This window comes from Gordionus sp. m RMFG-2023, chromosome 4 (assembly GCF_954871325.1).
Source record: "Gordionus sp. m RMFG-2023 chromosome 4, tfGorSpeb1-WG-v2, whole genome shotgun sequence".
Taxonomy (NCBI): Eukaryota; Metazoa; Nematomorpha; class Gordioida; order Chordodea; family Parachordodidae; genus Gordionus; species Gordionus sp. m RMFG-2023.
In genome coordinates, this window is record NC_088778.1 from 11091564 (window position 1) to 11115307 (window position 23744).

Sequence of the window (23744 nt, forward strand, 5' to 3'; positions counted from 1 at the left end):
CTATACAGTGATTAAGTTCGGCTCTAAAATTCACTTTAGTCGATTATGGTTTAACCAAGTCGACTAAATGGATCAACTTTAGTCGACTAATTTTTGCTGCTAAAGGTTTTAGTAGATTTTTCAACGGCTATTAAATTTTAGTCGGAAAAACTCGACTAATTAACAACCCTCAACAATTATCGCGATATTGACCTCATGTTATTAAATTCGCTATAATATCATCGAAATATATTTCGCGAAATAGTTTCCACTATATAGTCTTCGCGATTTGGGTTTCGCGATAATTCGCTATAAAATTTTTGCGATTATTGCTTCGCGATAAAAGTTTCGCATTAATGTATACACCTAAGGTTTCGCGATAAGGGTTTCGCTATGAAAAATTCACGATATTTATTTCGTGATCTTCGCGAAAAAGTATTCGCTAATGTAGATTCGTGATAAAAGTTTCGCGAAAAAGTGTTTACTGAATTGACATGGAACAAAATCTTATGTAAGATCCGGAAAAATAATTCTGGATTCAATACTAACTGGCATAATATTGTGGATCCGAGTACCTCTTGCTAGAATCATTCAATTGCTACACCTTTAAGGGCATTTTATCATTTAATTAAAATTGATTATAGTTTTCTAACTATTTATATTCATTTGTATATTTGAATCCATTTAATTTTTATACAACTATTTATTAAAGTTTTGCATATTCTAGAATTTGAATGTTCAAATTACACATATATCATCTTAATTTTTATACATTTACAAAGAATAATTAAAATTCGGATATTATCACTAGTCTCTGAAAAATTTAATAAAACTTTAATTAAATATGCCATTTATACTAAAGATGCGCTGCTACTAGTCATACCGTAAACGTATTGAATCAAAAAATTAGGATTTAAATTAACACCATCCCCCGCCTCTAATTTGTTAGAATGATACATTCTGTAAATAGTTGCTTCATTTTTTAATCCCATATTTTGTATCATAATAAAGAGTTGTGATTTGATTTTATCTTCCGGAATAATTATATCGACTCTAATAACACCGGAGAATATAGATAGTAATCTTAGCCATATCTGTAATGCGATCATTTCATTTTCGGCGTATAATGGAGCTATGTTCCATCCTATATACTTTTTATATATTAAACCATAACCTAAAATATCTATTGGGTTTGATTCTAAGTGCGATAATATATTCCCTACATTCTTCATCTCATAATTAGAGTTAACAGTGATCGGTGGGGATATATCATTATTAAATCTAAACGCTAGCATACCTATAATATCTTGTTTATCGAGTTCGTTTGAATTATTTTGAACAATCTTTTCATCATTTTCGAATAAGGATCTTAGAAATATGTCTCTATTAATACCATGAATGCGCTCGTCATAGGAAATTATTTGTTGTAGCAATTGTTCATTAATTAGATGTGGAAGGAATAGAATATAGTGGATAGTATCATCTTTCTTTTTTTGCTTCTCATTATTAATTAAGTTTAACGTTTTTTTAAGTGCTGAGATATTCACATCACCTATCAACATCTGAGCTTTAAAATTATTAGAATTTATTATTTCATCAATTTTAAAATTATTTATAAACCTGTAAAAATTGGATAACTCATTCCTGATTTTATATTAGTCGCAATTCTATTTTCGATGGAATTGATGCCGAACAATCTATTTTGAACATGCTTGAGTCTCTCATTGCATAAAAGATTAGCCACACCCTTTCTCCTATATTCTTTCCTAACCACGAGACTCCCTCCAAATGCGAAATCATCGCTTAAATTGAGGCCTAAGCAAATACCTTAATATAATATTAAATGATATATGATTATAATTAGTTTAGTTGAAAGCGATACAATTCATCCCGAAGTCCAGTCAGAAGTCGAGCGAACATTTATAAAAGACATCTCTTAAGAATAACTCGCGTCGAGCAGGGCTCAAATATAAAAAAATCCCCCAAATTAAATAGAGAATGGCGTTTTTGCTTCATTAATTAAAAAATAATGATAATTAAATATTTTCTTAAATTGAGATCTAACAATTAGTTATTTTTATTTTGCTTTATAAAAAAAAGAAGTTTTGAATTATAATTTTGTAAGAATAAATAGAAATTGAATTAAGCATAAAAAATTATAAACTTGTTTGGTTGGGCTAGTTTCGGACCTAAAAAAAAATAAATTCTTAAGCCGTGTCTAGAATTTTTGACTTGGTTAAGACCACCGATTTTATTTCATTAGTTTCTATTCCAGAGAGTAAAATTTGTTGTATTTTATCATTGTGAATTGCTAAGAATTCTATTGCACTTCCAAATTATTGAAAACTATCATCAGTTGAGGCTGTAAAATAGTGACATTTTAATACTTTTGTAATCATTCACACAAATCTAATACTCTTTGCTATTATAACAATTATTTTCTACAATTCCAAATTTTTAACACTGAATAATAATACGCCTAAAAGCGCCAAAGAGTACTAATAGTACACTTTAGAACTTATTAATGTTTATCGGCACTTATTAGCACTCATTGGGACTTATTAATATTCATTGGCGTTTATTAGTACTCTTTGGGACTTATTAATATATTCGTTGTCGTTTATCAGTACTCCTTAGCGCTTTTAAAAAATTGATCTAGCTCATTCATGAGAAGTAAAAATCTTAACAAGGTTTTCATAGATGAATCCAGAAAATAAAAAATTTTTTTTTTTCTCACGCTTTTCGTAAAGTACGGCGTTTGTTTAACGACCCTCAGACGAACGAAGCACGAAGTTTAACTCTGAGCCGTAAAGTGCACTCGAAATATCGCTGTTCAGTGTGCCCTGCAATTCACATTAACTCGCGCGTTTCGCCGCGTTCTACATCGAGACACGAACCTAGTGATTCACCGCACAGAGATATTTATATTTAACTTCGCTTATGAATAAACAAAAGATCAAAAAGGTAAAATATTTTTAGAACTGAATTTTCCTGGTTGACTAACATTTTCTATCGTCTAAAAAAATTAAGATTCCTATTTTCAAAAATATTCGTCCTCAACAATCCTCCGTGGGTGATCCCTTCATTTGTCCCATTATCTTATAAAAAGATCCCATGGTAATTTTTCCATAAAAGGCGAAATAGTTATTTATTGGCGGTTATTGATGTTCCTTAGGTGAAATAGCTATAGGCGAATAGCGCTTATTGGCACTCCTTAGGTGAAAAAACTATAGGCTAAAAGTCTTAAACTTAGACGAAATGTCTATAGGTGAATTGCCGGCATACCATTTTAACACTTGGATTTGAATATTCAGGTTTAGGTATCTTTCTATACTGATTACCCTAGTTTTATTGTGTATATTTTTTAAAAAGCTTGAAATTAATAATATAAATCGAAATTTTCATTATAAAAAATATATTATGAATGAGTAACGAGCCACCACTTTAATAATTATAATCAAGTGTGTCCTGAACCTAATCAGTTGTACAAATTTAAAATGGTGTAAAAAATATAAGCACATTTATAGTCCTGCTGGACGGTAACATCCCTGCCCGTGACTCGAAAAATAATAATGTTATCCTTTCTGATCTTCTATATTTGAATGGTCAGATTCGAAGGTTTCATTAAATGAATCAATTTCAGTACTAAAATAGATGGAGCAAAAAAATGAATCATGCACAGGGATGTAAAAAATAAAAAAATGGTGTTTTAAGAAATAATCAACGAAAATAATACAAGAAAAAACATGTTTAAAAAATTATTTTGCCGAAATTTTGAAACCATTAAAAATTAAATTTCTAATTTAAGATGCTAGTAAAAATTTGCAAAAATAATCAACGAAAAAGATACAAGAAAAAAAAACATGTTTAAAAATTATTTTTCCTAAATTTTAAAACCATTAAAAATAAAATTTATAATTTAAGATGCTGGTAAAAATTTGCAAAAAACACGATTAGATATATTTTTTAAAGAAATAAGTGCAGTATTATTAAAATTATAAGAAAACAGAATAAAATGTATTTTTTATTTGTTTTTTTCCAGCATTCCATGTTTTTCCATTTTACAAACAAGAAATGATTATCTTGCTACTAATAAATCTAAGTTCACGTTTTTAAATATAAAAAAATGGTGGCGAAATAATTGTCACTTTAAATTATAATACACCAAATCACTATTAATCTCGAATGAATATTAATTACTAAATAATTTAAAAAATAATAATCCACATATCTAATAAGATAAATAAATATTAATGGAGTACCTATTATCTCCAGATTAGGTAATTCGGCTATAAAACAACCTAACGGGTCAACTTTGAAACAGCTTTTAAAAAATTTTGCACTGGTCCCCCAGCCTTCTACATCGAATATCCATTTGGGAATATTGGCAGCATCTATTTCTCTGAAGTGTCTAATAGTTACATTATTTATATCGAAGCTCATTATATAAAATAAGTAATATAAATATATCTATCCATGTGTAAGTAACGATTCGATTATATATTAATTATCACGTTGCGCAATTAATTATAATTTATTTTCAATTTTACATATTATTACTTATTTAATAATCAATTAGGCTAAAAAATACAAGATAATATGTTAGATCCATAATAAATTATTGTAAGTGATTTAATTAATATTCAAGGATGTTGTTTTTTTTATAAAAAGGGAAGATATATTACTTTAAATGTTTTTATTATTAATACATTCAATACATGAAAAAAAAAATTTATATAATAATTTAATAAAAGAATTTAAAGAAATTAAATGTAAAAGACTTTTATGTATGTTAATATAATTATAAAACATAATCAATTTATTATAAACATAATATAATTAGAATTATCATATAAATTTATATATAACAATAAAAAATATTTTTTGATGTCATGGCATTGCTACTTTTCCTTAATATGATAAATAATGATTTGAATTTGCAAATAGTCAAAATTTAGCTAAGTGAAATTGCACCAATTTGAGGCACTGATCAGTCAACCCCCATCCGAGCTCATGACGAAGCGGCCCTCCCTCCTCCCCTGGTATGCCAACTTTTAAATATTTTAAACAGCTCTACTTTTTATAGTTTGATTTGATTAATTTTATCTCGCTCATTACTCTTTTGTCGGAAAGCTAGATAAATTATATAATAAAGTAAGGTAAAATAAGAGAATGTTGGTATAATTAGATGCATCATCTTCAAATTCACTACCACCAGAGTTAAATAATGTATAATTAATAAATACAATTATGCAAATGACATAATTGGATTTGGTCATCTTGTAAATTAATTCTTTGCTATAGAATTTAATTTATATAATTTCTTTACTATAGAATTTAACTTATAAAAGGAACAAGGTTCTTCGATATCATTTTTTTTATATTTGTCTTTTTATATATACTTCATTGGAGTAAAATTAAAAATCGGATTGAGAGCGTTCAATAGCCACTAATGCAACTTAAAACATTTCCATTTAATAGCTTATATATTAAAATCATAATAAATATTACCATGTAATACTAACTTTTTCACACGAATCGTTACGATTTTATTAATATTTTCCTCTGGTATTTTTGTAGCACTGCTTGTCTCTTAACATTAACACTATTTAAATAAATGTAAATATATTAATAATCCTGTATTCTTCAGTTTTTTTTACAGATTGCGATACATATGAACTGATGGGGATGTCATTTGCTTTATATAGCTTTCTACTGGGATGTAGGTGGTACGAGTAGGTTCATAGGGGGTAATAAAAAATATCTTTAGGTGAAGAGTAAATCTGGACGCGTTGCCTTCAATTTTTTCTGACACTGATAGATTTTAATAATTGATCTGATCTATTAACTTCTTTGTTCTTGAATTGTGTTTAAATCCTATTTTCAAATATATTTATTATAAAATTTGCAAACCATATAAAAACATATCTATCTTCGCGCAGAGTTTTGCTTTTTACAATAGCTTCATGCTTGTACAATATCCTCAAGATTTAATTTAGACTTGAATGTTTTTGTTTAGTTTGTTTAATTAAATTTTATTATTTTTAACAATATAAATTAATATGTAATTGGACATAAAAAATGCAAATAAGTGACTCTGGCTTATCTGGCGCCTCACGAAAAATAAAAAAACATTGAGCTAGCACTAGCAAAAACAACAAAGTGTTAATTTTCCATTTGTTTTAAAGTAATAAACATTTTCATTTAAAGTTTTGAAAAATTTGATTAAATTTAATTTTTAAAAAAAATCACTTCCATATCTTTAGAAATTGAATCTTCAATAAAAAATAATTGCCAATGGTGATAATAGCTCTTGGCAGATGATCTCAAATAATCTTTGATCCATTTGGAAAAACTTCTTTCACTTATGGCCACTGAAACCATATTTTGAGCTCAGATCATCTCTATCTTTTAATATAAAATTTTATTATCTGACATTGAATCAATGACACCTGATAACCCGGGTTCAACCGGGTTCAGTGTATTGTTTAAAATAATGTATTAAGATTTATGTATAATTGTAAATACAAATATTAATAATTTAATTTAGATTTTATAATATTTTCAAATTTCCAATTAAGTGAACTTATTTCATTTACGTCTTTTTTAGAATTTTTATGATTTCTTCTCCTATTGGAGTGTTAATAAATTTTAAACAATTAAATTAATTTGCGCCGTTATTTTTAATTTTTAACTTATTCTCAAAGATTATTAATTAGAGGAAAATGCAAGTGGACAAGTCAAAGTAAAAATTATAATATTGGATATTGTTAATTTAAAGAATTCTCAAAATCTAACTTAAAATTTGTTAAACAAAGATATAAAAATCATTTTATAATTGCTAATCATTTATTTTTTGTTCAGATTAATTTTAACCATATATTAATTAAGTACATATTATAAATAAATACATCTGTTTTTTAATTCTATTAAATCATTGCTATTTAAAAAATTTATTTTCTTTAACTTTTTTATTTGAAAGTTTAATAAATGTTTCTCAATTCATTCTATAAGTTCAAAGATAAAATCATATTTGAGAAGCATTTTACTCTTGATACAATAGAAAATAAATCAGTGTGCTCATATTGCAAATTAAAAATGTCTGGCAATCATTTGTCAAATTTAGAAAGACATCTGGAAAGCAATCACAACAAACAATGAATATGTAAATTATTTGAATGAAAAATCAAAATATCAGGAAGTTATTTGCAAAAAAACCCAAAAATAATATAGAAACCTTTTTTTTTCTTTCTCTTTAGCTTTCACCTTTTCTGGTGGTAAGCTCCTTCAACATCTCTCTCCACTTTATGTTATTCGTACAATCTCTTTTATCTAATTTATACTTCTTTATATTGGCTCTAACTTTATGGCCCCATTGAAGTTTTGGCCTTCCTCTTTTACGTTTGCCCATCACTTTCAAACTCTCAACCTTATTTCCTATGTAGTTCATAGGCCTTCTCATTGTGTGCCCATACCACCTAAGTCTGTTTACCATTAACTTAGTCTTAATGGGCACTACCTTTAAATTACTTAGTATCGTTGTACTGAGCACTTTATCCTTTCTTGTTACCCCAGCAATCATCGGTGGTTTAGAAACAAGAAGGACGAAGAGGACGCGGGTTCAATCCTGGTAAGGAGAATGAAAACTTTCAGGTTTTTCTTCGATGACTGATGTGTAAAGACATATGGTAAGATGAATTTCGGAGCTTAGAGATGACATCCCGGTCACCGACAGGCCTTGGACAACCGGGTGCTAAGGATACTTGTTCAATAAACAAAATGAAGAAGGCAAATGAAAATATAGAAACCTTTTAAACATTATAAATTTAACATATAATGATTAGATGAGTTCTATCATATAATTTTTTACTGTAAATGGTCGGCCTCTATCAATTATTGAAGATTCGGGATTTCAAAGAATCATAAGTCCACTTTTATCTGGGCTCAATTTAGTTATTAACTAAGAAAATTTATTCCGAACTATTAATAGAACAGCCTAATCTATTAGAGACAACATTTCAAGAGAGGTACAAGGAAAACTAATAAGTTTAAAAGTTGATGCAGTTCAACGACTATAAATTCTTGGTATAAATATTCAATTTATATCAAATATAATTTTGGAAAATCTTGGAATTGTAGAGCTGAAAGAAAGAAGTACAGGAGAATATTTAAACGAGAATATACTAAAAACTTTACAAAAATTAAAAATTAATATTAAACAAATACAAACACTTCTGACAATAGTGCAAATTTTATCAAAGCTATAAAGCTCTTGCAGCCTGATATTGATTATTATGTGAATGTATATAAATATTAAATCGATATACAGAATACTTTTTATACAACTATTTTATCCTATCTGATTAAAGGTGTACGTTGTGCAGCTCATACACTTCAGCTTGCACTTCAAGATGCAATAAAATTATCACTCATTGTGTATACTCTTGCAAAAGCTAAGAGATTACATTTAAAATTAAGACATCACACTTATAATAATTTAATGAAAAATATGAAACTCCTTAAAACTGTGTTAGATTGCCACCGATGACATTCAACCCATGATATGTTAGAAAGGCTGATTTTACTCAAACTCAATATCAAAGATTTCTTTTCAGAACAATTTGATTATTTATTGACTGAAGATTGGAAAGGGATAATAACGATTGTTGAAATTTTAATACCACTAAAAATCGCAACCAAACGATTCCAATCTGAACAGTTAACACTGACAGATTTTTATGCAGAATGGTTAAGATGCTGCATTGAACTAAAAATTATCCAAACCATTTTTCTCAATTACTATATTCTTGTCTAAGAACAGATAAGAAAGGTTTACAAAGAATGAAATTCTCTTCGCTGCTATATACATGGGACCAAGATACAAAGTTAATTAAAAGATTAGTAAATTATTTTGGATTTATATTAAAATTGTTATTTTATGGAATTGGTATTTATATCCTTAAATATTACAAGTATTACTTAAGGAGAACGATAAATTTTGTGCGAAAAAGCATCTTGTCAATTTATGCAGTCGGATTAAAAGCATAACAATGCCAATTTTATCTGATGATAGATCTGATGAAGTTATTGAACAGGAAGATGATCTAGAGAAATTGATACAACTTAAAGAAAGGCAGGAGAAAATATTTAAAAGAGGGCCAACAATTGCAGAGAAAAGTATTGAAATTATAATTATCGGATTTAGCGATTTTAAAAGATTAGATAAGAAAGAAAATATTTTGCATTTTTGGGAGTCTAGCACCCTGATTTATATATTTTATCCAAATTCTTATTTGCTGTTCCTGCAACCCAAGTTAATTTATCATATTTTCACATAAATACATTTAATATAGGTAGCATTGAAAGATTTTTTTCACATTTGAAATTCATTCTTTCACCACATAGATCGAGGATGAGTGAACAACTCTTGGAAGATATTATACTAATACGTCTAAATAAAATTTTTAAAATTGATACATGACTATGCTTTATATTTTTACTATGTTTTGCTTATAAATAAAATAAAAAATTTATTTATGTCTAGTTTTTTAATTGTGATTTAAATATAGAATTTTTTTTATCAATTCAAAAATTCTTAAACCCGAGCTGAACCCTTAAGCAAATCCGAGTTCAAAAATATTTCCCTGAACCATAAATTGATATATTTTAATTTTATATGAAATAAGGCGCTAATATTTCTTATTTGTAAAATATTTTTTTTACAATAAAAAAAAATTAAAATTTTCTATATTTAAATAAATTCACGGGCGAACAAATAATTTTTATTTCGGGTGGGGCTTTTCAGGATAAATAAAAATTTTGTTTGGGATCTGGCCGGGCAGGACAAATTTTTTAAAATAAATTCCGGGCCGGGCCTGAAAAATATTACTACAGATCACTAATTTAAATATTGTGAGAAATGGAAATTCAAAATGCAATTTGCAAGATAAAAATCTATCTTCGATTATATTTTTTGCAGCAAATATGAAATGAAAATAGGTTTTTACAATGTTTTCCTTTGGGATTAATGGGGTTATAATATGCGTACTTTCTTTGTGTTTTTATTTAACGAATTGTTGTTGTAATATTATGTTTATTATTTTTATGTTAATTGATTATTATCGCAATGCTGTCAAGAATATATTGTATTTTTATATGAAAAAGAGAAGATGTCAAGGATGTAATTTATTTGTATATGAAAAAGAGAAAAACTAGATCATGTTTATTTGGAATGTATTGATTATATATTTTTTTTTTATATTTTTTTTTCGCGTAATAATATTTATTTTAATTTCTCGCGTAACATTAGTATTATTTTTTAATCCAAAATAAAGTTTTTTTTTCCGTTTGTATTTTTTTGGTTCTACAGAATTTTTTTTTTCGGTCTACAAAATTGAGTTTTTTTAGGTTTTACAAAAATTGGTGCAAAATTTTAAATTTAACATCTCTTCCGTCATTCTTTCATTTTCATTAACGTTTTTTAATTCCCTTCCATTTTTTTCTTTTTCAATTTCATTATTTTTAATTTCAATTTCTGTGATTTTTATTCTATCTCTTTCTATAACTCTTCATTTTTCTCCGATGTAATACAATACCAATTATCCATAAACATACGATTACTACAGCTATAATACAATTATTTCTCTGTGGACCCATTTCCACATAATTTTGTGTCTATATTTCTTTTAGAATTAAACATTTATTCTTTATTAAAAAATTTATTAAAACTTTTATTATAAATATTTTAACACTGCTAAACGTTAGAAAATATATTATACTCATTATTGTAAAAAATATGACAATAAATATACATTAAAAACTATTATAATAAATTTGGAAAATTTTAAATGAAAATATGATAGAAGGAATGAGGAAAAGTATCAATATTATTAGGTCGAGAGATGAACGAAAAGGTATTGATAATAAAAGAGAAATAGAGATTAAAGGTGAACATGGAATGAGAAGTGATAAACGAAAAAATGATAGTCATGGAGAAAATTGTGGGAAAATGTATGAAAAGGATTTTAGAAAAGAGAATCGAATGAATGATAGGGAATACGATCATTTTAAAGAGTATAATTAGCCAATGAGCTTGCAGAGAAATGAAAAGGAAAATTGGGAAAGAGAGAAATTTTTTCGAAACAGATTTAATCGTCCAAAAATAAATATGGAAAATGTAAGATGTTATTCATGTGGGGAATTGGGACATATAAGTAGAAACTGTGTTCAGAACTGTGCGATGTTTAACAAGCAACCGATTAAATGTAATAGATATAGAGGAGTAGGACATAGTAGTGAAAAATGTTATGTTCCGACGTATCGTATTAATGGAAATAATCAAAAAACATTTCAATGTGAAAGATGTGGAAATATGGGACATGTTAAAGAGAATTGTTATGTAAAAGAACCGATAAATGGGGAAGCATTTCCGGCAGTGAAATACTTAGCACCAGCATCTAATGTAAGAATGATACTAAATAATGATATTTTGAAAGGAGAAGGTAAAGGTGAAAGTATGATTTTGTGTTTTAAATGCAGAAAGGAAGGACATCGGGCCATAGAATATCAGGAGAGGTGACTAAATGATAGCGAAAATAGTAAAATGGAAATTATTACATTAAAGACTGACATGAAATTTCTGGTCGGGGAAGATGTGGAGGTTAAATTTAGTAGATAATAGAAATATAAATTTGGTAAATGGTGAAAATATGAAAAATTATAGAATTCCTATTTTAAAATTAGAGAGAAAAAGTGAAAAGGATACATGTCCATGTAGAAATAGTTGTAGGAAGTAGAGAAATATCTATGCTGTTGGATACAGGTGCTGCGATATCGATTGTAATTTATAAATTATTGCGAATATTGGCCAGAAGAGAATATAATTGAAGAGGAGATGATAGTTAAACAGTTTGATGGATCGGAAATAAAGGTTTTAGGAAAAATTGAAGTACCGTTTGTTATAAATGGTATAGTTAATTATTTAAATTTGTGGATTGTTGATAAAAAAGTGGAGACGATTATGGAGTGGGAATAGATTGTTAAGATTGGTCTGTTAAATAATTTTTGGGGTATTTTTTTCAAATGAAATTAAACGTGATCAAATGGTTGAAGTTCAAAATATTGGAATGGAAATTCAAGAATTTTGTGATATAAAAGATCAAATCATTGGGTATGATGGCTAATCAGGAAAGTGAGTTTATAAAAAAAGATATTTCGCAAACGTGGATAGTGCCAATTAAAAAAAGAAAGGAAAGATATAAGTTGGCTGAAAGTGTTAATATTAGGGAAAATGACAAGCTTAGTGAGGTTAAAAAATAAATATCTTGTGGAAAATGTGAGAAATAATGATGAAATAAAAATTGTAACTAAAACAAAAGAAATAGAAGAGAAAATTATTAGTCAAGAAATGTGTAAGGAACTGGATAATGAAAAGAAGGATATACCAGAAGGAAAAAAGAGGAAAAAAAGAGGAAAAAGAGAGTAATGAAGAGGAGGGAAAGGAACAATTGTCAAGTTTGGAAAATTGGAGAATTGCCGTGGCAGTTTTAATGAATAGTTATAGTGAAATTTTTGAAGAGAAATTAGGGTATTTAGTGGATTATGAAGTTGATCTCCATTTAAAGGAAGGTTTTGTACCGCAATATTGTCCGGTGCGAAGAGTTCCATTTGAATGGTGGGCGGAAATGGAAAAGAGTTGGAACTGGGTGAAAGATGGAATTATTTGTCCTATTGGTTACAGTAAATGGGCCAGTCCGTTGGTTCCTGTGAGAAAGGTCAATGGCAATTACCGATGGCAAAAACGACTAGGAAGTTGCTGACGATTACGACTTTCAAGGGATTGTTTACTTTTTGTAGGTTACAGTTTATGTTAAGTGTATCAGCACCTATTTTTCAGCGGACAATGGCTGTTGTTTTCCAAGGTTTAGATTGTGTTTTTTATTATATGGATGATGTTTTGGTTATAGGAATAACGATGATTCAACATGATGATAGGCTAGAAGAAGTATTTATTAGAATTCGAAATAAAGGATTAAAGGCGAGTCGTGAAAAGAGTGTGTTGGGAGTAACTGAAGTGACATATTTGGGTTATAAAATTAATGGAATGGAGGTTAGGCCGTTGGATAAGAATTTGTTGAGTATTGCGAATTTGAATAGGCCGACCATTAAAGTTGAGTCCAGTTGTTTATGGAAATGGTAAACTATTACCATCGGTTTATATCGAATTTTGCGGAAGTAGCTGCTCCTTTATATGAATTATTAAGGAAAGGGGTACATTTTGAATGGGAAGAGGAACAAGAGAGTTCAGAACGTTAAAAGAGAAAATTGGGAGAGAACTTATTCTGATGTGTTTTAATAGTTATTTGGAAGTAATTTTGACGGTAGACGCATGTAATAATGGAGTAAGTGGGGCGACGTTGCACCTAGTAGATGAATAGAAAGACCTGTGATATTTTTCTCGAGAGTGTTTCAAGAGGTAGAAAAGCGGTATTCAGTGATAGAGCAGGAGGCTTTAGCTGTGATTTTTGGGTTAACAAAATGTCACCAATACCTTATAGGTAGGAAGTTTGTTGTTTTTACAGATCATAAGCCATTGATACATATATTTAAAAAAGATAACAAAGAGTTGATGTTATCGCATCGACTTCAGCGAGGTTGTTGTTAGTAGGAAGTTTTGATTTGGATTTAAAATATCAAAGGGGAAAAGAGAATCAATTACCTGATATTTTGTCGAGGTTAGGTGGGGTGAAAGCATGGATGAATCGATGGTTTTGAAAAGTGATAATCGAGAAGAATGTCTAGTACGTACAGTAATGCGAAGTATAAAGGGTAGCCACACGAATGAGAAGATATACAAAAGTTTACAAGGAAAGATAGAGAATTAGCGATAGTTAAATTATGTCTATTGGGGAAACGATCATAGAAAGATGATGATAAAGTTTTCAAAAAACAGAATTAACTGTAGTGGACGATTGTGTCATGAGGGGACACCGAGCCGTTATACCTCAGCTATAGAGGAAAAATTTTTTGAATGTTATACATGTGGGTCATCAAGGAGTTACTCGTATGAAACAGTGGGGAAGAAAATAAGTATGGTGGCCGAGAATGAACGAGGATATTGAAAAATTGGGAAAGGGATGTGAGATTTGCAATGCATGGTCTGACATTCCCCGTAAGGATAAAAATAGTACATGGCCAAAAGTTGTAGAACCAGGGGAGAGAATTCATGTTGATTTTTTCGAATATGAAGGAAAGAAGTATATATTAAGTGTAGATGTGTTCTCCAAATGGATAGAATTTGAAGAAATTCAAGGGTTAACAGCGAATATTGTGATTAAACATCTTAAGAAAGTATTGTCAAAGTATGGGATTCCGAAAACTGTGGTATCGGATGGTGGTCCAGCTTTTATCGGTAAAGAATTCAAGAGATTCTGTGAGAAAACGGGTGTATATCATGTGTTAGCGACCGTATCATCCTAGTTCCAATAGACAGGCGGAACGGATGGCACAGCAACGGGGTTAAAGGATGGTTGAAGAAGACAAAAAGTGGAAAAGGAGAAATGTGGGTGAAGCATTTGTATTATAATAATGCGATGGGTAATGATGGTTTGTCTCCGGCAGAAAAAATGATAGGCCGGAAGGTAAGGATGTTTTAGGATATGTTAGTATCTTGCAAAACGGGTGTAATTATAGAGGATATCGATAGAAGGGAATTGGAATATACTGTGGGACAATTAGTATGGATTAGATTATATGGAGGTCCAAAAAAATGGTAGAAAGGTGTAGTAATAGAAAATGTGGGAAACAAATTAAATAGGGTAAAATTTGATGAATTACGGAAGAGAGTTGCATAGAAATGGTTGAAAGAGGAAATTGTAAAAAAGGAAAATATTTAAGGAAAGTTCTCGGTTAATAAAGACGTAGATTTCAATGGTTTCAATTGTGTAAATAATCGTATAATCAAGAAGCAATCACTGTCCATGTAAAGAGTCTTGCAATCAAGAAGCAACCACTGCCTACGAACACCATATGCATAACGTAAAAGAGGAGTGACAACATGTTAGGATGACAACAAATTTATGACGGCTACTACGAAAATCGCCTAAAAGAAAGGAGAATGGCAACGTTAGAATCGACCCTCTAAAATACTGAGATGAGTATCATTGAAGATCTGAGCGAGTGTATGAAGCAATAAAGAATAAATACAAGCCTAAAAATATGTTTAAAAAATATGGGAATAATTGAAGATTTATACACTGATTGATTTTTTTTTTGCATAATGATGAAAAAATATATAATTTGGCCCAGGATTTTTGTTCCTAATAAAAGGGGGCATGTTGTAATATTATGATTATTATTTTTATGATAATTGATTATTATCGCAATGCTGTCAAGAATATATTATTAAAAAAGAGAAGATGTCAATGATGTAATTTATTTGTAAAAAAGAGAAAAACTAGATCATGTTTATTTGGAATGTATTGATAATATATTTTTTTATATATTTTTTTTTCGCGTAATAATATTGATTTTAATTTCTCGCGTAACTTTAGTATTATTTATTTGTAAATCCGAAATAAAGTTTTTTTTCCCCTTTATATTTTTTTGGTTCTATAGAATTGGGGTTTCCGGTCTACAAAATTGAGTTTTTTGGGGTTTTACAAAACGAATGTTTGAGTTTTTCAGAAATTCTAGTTTGAGGTCAATTTCAACAACAAAGAGAGCATTAATTAATACCTCAAATAATTTATCTTCTTATTGATTGAAAAAATAGAAATATTTATAAAATAAACGGTTTTTGTCACGTTTTGTTGCGGATTTTTACCATATTATTATTGCATAGATAAATTCAATTTTTTTTAATTTATAATGTTTATAATCAGGATCAATTTATGAAGTCATTTATTTTCCCTCCTATGTTGGCTCCCTTTGCAGCACTGACTAGGTTTTTTTTTAAATCACGTTTGTATAATTTTCATTTTTAAGTTTTTGTCAGTAGTTCTAAAAAATTTAAAAATATTGGTTTATCTTGAATCTGAACTTGAATTTTCCACATCGAAATACTATTGACATTTGCTAGTGTTATAGAATTCGGTTAATAGAAAAATATTTCGTGTTCTAGGCGTCAAATATGCATTTCCAATTTAATTTATTACTTTATTTTGAATATTTAATAAATATTGGCTCAACAGGTTTATAGGTTAATAATTTATGTGTTATTAACATAGTTGGGTAATGGCTTAATTTCGGCTAATATGGCTTATTCTTCAGGCCCTTGTTAGAGAAAATCTACTTTTTTTTTTAAGAAAAACCCCGAGGCTTAAGTGATTGTTTTCCACTAAAAACTTGGTTTAGCCGATTTTTTAGACAGCTAAAAATTGAATTAAACGGCTAGAAATATGGTAATTACCCAGCTAAGTTATTAAACATAAAAATAAGGGCTATTAAAGGTTAATATGGTCTTTAAATAGTCATTCTTGATATTTTATTAGAATATATTTTTAATTATTTTTATAATTTATTTTAAAATTTGGTGCCCTTAAAGTTTAAGATCTAGTGAATAAAAACACTGCCTGCCTGCGCAAATGGCAGATTGGGCACTAGTGATATTATACAAATTAACCTTCTAAAAATCGGAAGGAATCGAGGGGAACCTTTTCCGAAAAGAATATAGTTGTTTCAGTCATTCAATGGGAAATTATAATCTGATCTTGTTTTTGTTATTTGCTAATTTTAGATATGAATTTAGAAGATTTACAAACTGCCTTATGGCATAATAAAAAATATTATTATTTATGCATTTAAAGAAAAAAATTGATTTACTAATTCCAATATTTCGATACCATATTAATTATTATTTTCTAGGAAATTAAAAAATTTAATTAAAATAAAAATTTGTACATTAAAGAAGAAGAAATCTTATAATTAAAAAGAAAAAAATTAAAATGATAAAAATAATAATGTTAGGATCTCTTCCATTCGTTAGAAAATTATTCATCTTCCTTATTTAAATTGTTGCTGTTTTTAATTATTCTCAATGCTTTCTCTTATTAGTCCTATAAGAAAATTATTTCCTTGTCAAGGACAAGGCAATTAAATTAACATGTTGATTAGAGAAATATGTGTTCCGCAAAAGCAGAGACTTGAATATTGTTTTTATTTATGTGATATTGATGCCCTTTTAATCACGTTTCGATTGGGCGACAGGTTTTACCGATGTATAGGTGTAGCCAGGATTTTCCTAAAGGGGGGATGAGGGATTACCTTCCTTCGCTTTTGTCCGGCTTTTAATCGGGGTTTCTTATCCTTTATCAAGAGTTGGTATCAAAAAATTAGTTAAGTCTGGAACAAATAGGAAGTATATTTTTATTGTAGTTTGCCTTATTAAATTTTACATTCTTTCTTTTACATTGTTATTTAAAATAAATGCATACATTTTTAGGGGAGAGAGGATGGAGAGGGGGCCAAGGAAGATATTTTAATTAGCTTAAAATTATTTTTTAAAAAATTTTCTTGGGTGGGGGGGGGAGTGTAAATTTTCCCTTGCCCTCTAATTATTAATTTCCTGCAAATTTATTCAAAGTATTAATATATTTTTTTATAATTCATATCTAAATTTTTACAACATATTTTACCAAAACAATCAAATAAAGGAATATCTTAAATAAGCCCCAATATTCAAGTATTATTAATATATTTTTTTATAATTCATATCTAAATTTTTAGAATATATTTTACCAAAACAATCAAATAAAGGAATATCACTTCTTAAAGTTTATAATACCTTTCAAAGCGAAAAGGAGAAATAAAATTGATTTTACTTAATATAAAGCATTTTTTAATTGAAAAATTTGTTTTACACAAGTATCATTTTATTTCTCTTTTTCTCTGTCCCAAATTCAAGCAATTACGTATGTAGTCAGGGACAGATCGCAAGATGACGGAAAACTATATAAAAGATTATATTAAATTACAAGAGGCTCAGGAAGTAAATGAAATACCATCGACCAGTCAAATTACGATTGTTGTTAAACAAGCTGAATCGTTTTATGACAAATGGGGCGATGGTAATTCTGGTAATATGTCAATACCCGAAGATGAATATTATAATTACATAAATAAAAAAATAGATGAAACATTTAAGGTGGATAATTTGTTAGAGTGGTGGGCGGCTCATCAAAGCGAATTTCCAATTTTAGCAAAATTGGCAATTCCTGCTTCAAGTGCAAGCTGTGAGCATAATTTTCCCACTACTGGGAGAATTCTTGAAGAAAGAAGAAGTAATCTTCAACCTGAAAAGGTAGATATGCTTCTCTTTCTTCATGATAATTTGTGAATTTTTAATATCTTTCTTGAGTATAGGGTTTCGTCAATCATGCTGGTTTTTTACTTTGCTAACTGTCAAATATTTATTGCATTTATTATATTTACCTTGAGTCATGAAAGTTTTTAATCCAACATTTTTCATTATTTTTTTTTACAATATTATATAATACAATTATCTTCTTTTGTTAAAAATTTATATTATAAAATAAATTATATTAATATTGTGCAATTAGATTATATTTTCAAAATACTATTTATTATACAAGCATTTTTTTAAATAGCGATTTATTTTATTTTATAAATTAAATAGTAAATTAAATAGTAAATTAAATAGTAAATTAAATAGTAAATTAAATAGTAAATTAAATAGTAAATTAAATAGTAAATTAAATACAATATATTATATTCTCAAAATATTTTCCATTTTTATAAATTAAATATTAGTTTTATTTTTTTTTAAAGCAATATAAAATATAGTATATGCTCAAAATATTATTACCATTTTTATGAATATTAGTTTTATTTTTATAAATGCAATATAAATATAGTATATGCTCAAAATATCCATTTTTATAATTAACAGTTATATAATTTTTATAAATTCAATATAATATTCTCAAAATATTAGCTTTTTACATGTATTTTTTAAATAATAAGCGATAATACTCGCTGAAAAATATGGTAAAATACCTCATAGGTGAATTTTTGTATATACCAGGTCGAATATAATTTTAAAAAATTCCGAGCCGGGCCTGAAATTTTTTTTTTAAAAATATCCGGGCCGAGCCTTAAATTTTTAAATCCGGGCCGGGCCTAAAAAATTTAAAACCGGGCCGGACTGGGCCGGGCCGTGCAAATGGTACCTCTGCAGGTCTCTGATAAATATATATATTTTTTAAATTCTAGGAATCTTTGTCACTTAGTTTGTACGCTCGATGTAAAAAATGATTTATTTGTTGTAAATGTGAGAAGTAGGTTGTAAGTTAAGGTTAGTGTTGGTAAGCATCCCTTAAACATGTCGAAAATGAACCATCAGTAACTTTAAAAATTAAAATTCTAAGAAAGGAATCTGGTCCTTGAATTCTAATTTCATAGGGAATTTAATGTTAGATAAATATTGTATATTTTGGTTTAATAAGTTTTCAAGGGATTTATATATGGGGGTGACCAATCAGCAAATGCACAGTCTATATATCTATACTATTTAACAACAATTTAAACAGGGTGGATGGATATAATCTTCTAAGCTAATGGAATTATCGTATAACTAATATTATTCTTTCTATCAGAGACCGGCAGAGGTACTATACGGCTCGGCTCGGTTTTTATATTTTCAGGCCTGGCTCGGATTTTTTTTTGGCCAGCCTGGATTAAAATTTTTTTTAAAATTTATAATTTATATATAATAATGGCGAATTAATATTCGATTTTAAAATATTTAGCCCAGCCAGGGTATATTTTATATAATTAAAAATTGCTCGGTCCACGTACCAGGGCCGGGCTTGGGGTCGAACCTGTAGGTCTATAATTTTTATCATTTTAATTTATCTTTGTTAATTTTATAATTTATTTTTCTTTTTTTGTATAAATTTAATTAATTTTTTATTTCATTGAAATAAATAATATGTTATCAAAACATCGGAGTTAATAAATTCCTTTTTTATTTAAGTGAATATTGTAATTTAATTATTTTTTAAAAAAAAATTTGTTAGATAATAATTTGCATTTGATATTTTCTTTGAATTTCAATCTCTACATTAATTGAATATCATCGTTAAATAAGAAGTTAAGATATCTTTATAAATTCTGAGCCCTCAATTTTTAATTTTTTAAATCTTCATCTAATAAAAAAGCCAACATCTAGAAAATTATTATCTTATATTACATTGATTTGATCAAAATTTTACTTGAAAAATTAACATAGCAAGTAAAAATATTCTGAGTGAATTCATAAGAGTCTGTATATTTTTTTTTAAATATAGTAGCAAGACAGTGAAAATATTTTGTTTCATTAGTCGCTATTTTGAAATTGGATTTGTGGAAAGTTACTTATTTAAAGTTTTAATCTGCATCTTCAAAATATTTTGATTGGAAAAAAGTAGACGAAATTATATTTATTTCTCAAATAATATAACGTTAAATTTAAAATTTTATATTTTGTGGTTAAATAAAAGTATAAATGATTTTATTCTATAATTTTTGGATTTTTTTGAAGAACACGCACGTGCCGACCCATTCCACTTCGAGAAAGTTATACCCTGGACGAGATTAATCGAAGACTGGATTAAAATATGCTTGTCTAGTCCATAATTTATAATATATATCATATTTTAAAGGACCAACTAAACCATTTTCTCCTGTAGTTATCCTAAATTAGGATTTTCTTTTTTTAAGGGTTGAGAAAGATCGTTCACTAGATCAAATACTAATATGCGGTTTTAAATATACAATAAAGAAATTTATATTTTGAAGGGAATCTAGAATGCAATTATGCATGAAAAGAGCTAGCACAAACATGTTTTTGTCTAGAATTTAAGATTAAATTTTCCTTCTAAATCTTTAATCAATTGAATATATCAATATAATTTATCAGAGGGCTTCTAAAAAAATGCTAAACTCTTTAATCATTTCCTTTTTAAACAATAATATTGACACATTCGAAAAAAAAATCAAACATTTTATCAAAAAAATTCACTTTTTTTTATGCCTATAATGAATTTTAATAAAATGTGTATTTCGTATGATTGATTACTTCAATACGCACTTAGATGGGAAATGATTGTTAAATTTCTAGTAAATAACTATTAAATTAAATTTATCTTTTTATACTGGGTTTAATATTTTATGTTTTTCATTGCTGAACTAAATAGTTGAAATCTAATTTCAATTATAGAATTTAAGGTTCACAAATAACTTCCTTTTTTGTAAAAAAATTAGTTATTATAAAATGTATATTACATTCATCATATTTAATCAAGAAAAATAATATCAGATAAATATAAATTACCTACACCCTCTCTAAGTTACTAATACGATATACCTATCTAAGGAAACCCTCTCTCCATGGATATTACGAGACACCTATAATTTAAAAGTCATTTAAGGTTAAAACCTTAGACTAGGCCAATTAGCCAATTTCATAAAAAAACACATGATTAAGAATATTTTTATTACACACCACAGGAAATAAAAAAATTGCATTTACAAAATATAGGACATAAAATAAATACAATGATGCACTTCCAAATTGTGTTTGAAATACAATTTAAAAAACCGTCTTTCAACCCGACCTAGTGTTTACATGTGAGAAAAAAATATTTGAAAGTAACACCACTAGGTTCACCTATCTCTAAAATACTTTTACTACCCACCACTACCCTTATCTCCCGTATGAAAGCAGCAAATAACTCCTACCTCCACGATCATGTAGACACTGAATCTACCTAACACTCAGATTTTTAAATTTTTTTGTATGATTACTATGGAATAAATACAATTTTATTTTCCAAAGAGTTTGATTCGGGCAATTTGGGGGCCCTGTAAAATATATTTTTCCAGCTTATTAAAAATTAAAAAATATCTTTTTATTAATTAAGCAATTATAAATAAATATTTAGAATTACAGCTTAGGTTACTTTTTTTGTAAATAGGTTATATAAAACTTTTAAATGTATAGGCGATATCAATTTCAATTCTAGACCGATTTCGACCTTGTTAGATCTCATCATTTCTATAGTACAACTATTTTTTTTTAAATATTGATTTTAAGCTCTAATTCTAAAAATTTAACTAGATTCGCTTAAATTAATTTTAAAAAAAAAATTTATAATCTCTGTCATAAATAAAAGGATATTATGACATAAATTACCACGTATATTATACTTATTTAATGAATATAACTTAATTAAATTTGAAATATCTAGGGGGAGATAATTAAGCTAATAAAATAATTATATTAACGTGACATTTAATCAAAATCAGTGTGAAAGTTTAAAAAATCCATTAGAATTAGAACGATATGGTAACATTTTTTAACAATTATAGACTATACATAACATACATAATAACTTTTACATTTAATATAATTGTAAGTTCTTAAAGAGACAAATCGATTTTTATATAAAGTATACATATACATTATTTATTTATGAGTTTTTTTTAAAATTGAAAATCAAATGAAAAAAATTCCTTTTTTGTTATTGTCTTTTCCCCTCAACCTGTATTTCAATATTAAAAAAAATTCTACGATAAATTTTGTTATAAATATTTAAAATATACTAAAAAAATAAACAATTGGATATAAAAAAGAACAAATCCTAAATTTAAAAAAATAAAGATGAAATATAGCGTAAAATGAGAAGAATGAGGAAAGAGTAAGTTGAGCGGCCATTAAAGCGAATAATTTATTTTGGGATAGCTAGGGTCAGCCTCTGTCTGACGAAGAAACCTTCTTAAGGATCGCCAGTAAGCTTGCAGATGTGAGATTCTAAATCCTTTTAGAAGGATAATGCAAACTTACCAAAGGAAAGTTATTGTTATTATTGGAATAAAAATGTGATCTTTGAAATTTCTGAATATTTAGGAATTTTAAGCGATTCATTTGGCTAGAGTATGTATGAGTTTCGTTAGATAAAGCTAATGGATATATATAAAAATAGTTCCAAACGAGAAATTGTTCCCTTTTCCATGGGATCAGTGTGATCCGTCAGGCCACATTCCATCAGATCTAAAAAGTCTTGGTGTTCAGTATTGCAGGTATTTTATGCGGATTTTAAAGCTCGTTGGATCAAGAAATTGCATTGGTTATGCAGGATTCGGCTTTTACGCGATCTGCAGTGTAAACTGTTTTTTGCTGTCCATAGGAGTTAATCAACCAGAGCAGATGTGAGAAAAGATTATCATGCAATTAAGGTGAATTCTAATAGCTTGGGTAAGCTTATTGTTTGGCATGAAGCTGAAGATTGTTAGAAGAGATAACTTCCAAAAATTGTTTTAAGGAATGAACCGTAACCGAACTTTACCAAATAGCTAAAAGGAACGAATTGAACCTATAAAATATTTTGGATAAACCCGTTTATTTAAATTATAATCAAAGATCATGTTTTAATCATTAAAGCACTTTACTGTTTAATATTATTTTTATTCGCTAACAGTGGCGTAGCCAGGATTAATCCAGGGGGGGGGGGGTTTAATTTTTGGGGGCTTCGCTCCCAAACCATATTTTAAAAATTTGCCAATATTTTGTGCATTATTAGTGTCTAACCACTATAGAAGCCAGCATAAATGAAAAAAAATATTAGTAACAAAATTTTGGCCAAATTTATGATTATTACACGACTGAAAGCATTATTCTGAAAATTTTATCAATGTTTAGTCAATTGTAAATTAATTCAATCCATTAGTTGTAGAAAGAAGAATAAAATCGCCCCCCCCCAAAACCT

At 27.9% G+C, this 23744-nt stretch overlaps 1 protein-coding gene and 1 pseudogene across 1 annotated transcript; both read right to left on the reverse strand.

Moving 5' to 3' along the window:
- Positions 1-830: 830 nt before the first annotated feature.
- Positions 831-4432, reverse strand: LOC135928617 (uncharacterized). Its single transcript, XM_065465073.1, has 3 exons — positions 4242-4432; positions 1600-1806; positions 831-1546 (listed from the first exon to the last, which is right to left on the reverse strand). The coding sequence occupies exons 1-3, from the start codon at positions 4420-4422 to the stop codon at positions 831-833; spliced, it is 1104 nt and encodes a 367-aa protein (XP_065321145.1). The 5' UTR covers positions 4423-4432.
- On the reverse strand, positions 2746-2899 carry LOC135929215 (5.8S ribosomal RNA; annotated as a pseudogene).
- Positions 4433-23744: the final 19312 nt, after the last annotated feature.

Coding starts and splice junctions, on each gene's coding strand:
- LOC135928617 (XM_065465073.1), bottom strand. CDS start 4,422: ATGAGCTTCGATATAAATAATGTAACTATTAGACACTTCAGAGAAATA. Junction 1,807..4,241: donor ACCTAATCTGGAGATAATAG/GTACTCCATTAA, acceptor TATTATATTAAG/GTATTTGCTTAGGCCTCAAT. Junction 1,547..1,599: donor GAGTTATCCAATTTTTACAG/GTTTATAAATAA, acceptor ATAATTTTAAAG/CTCAGATGTTGATAGGTGAT.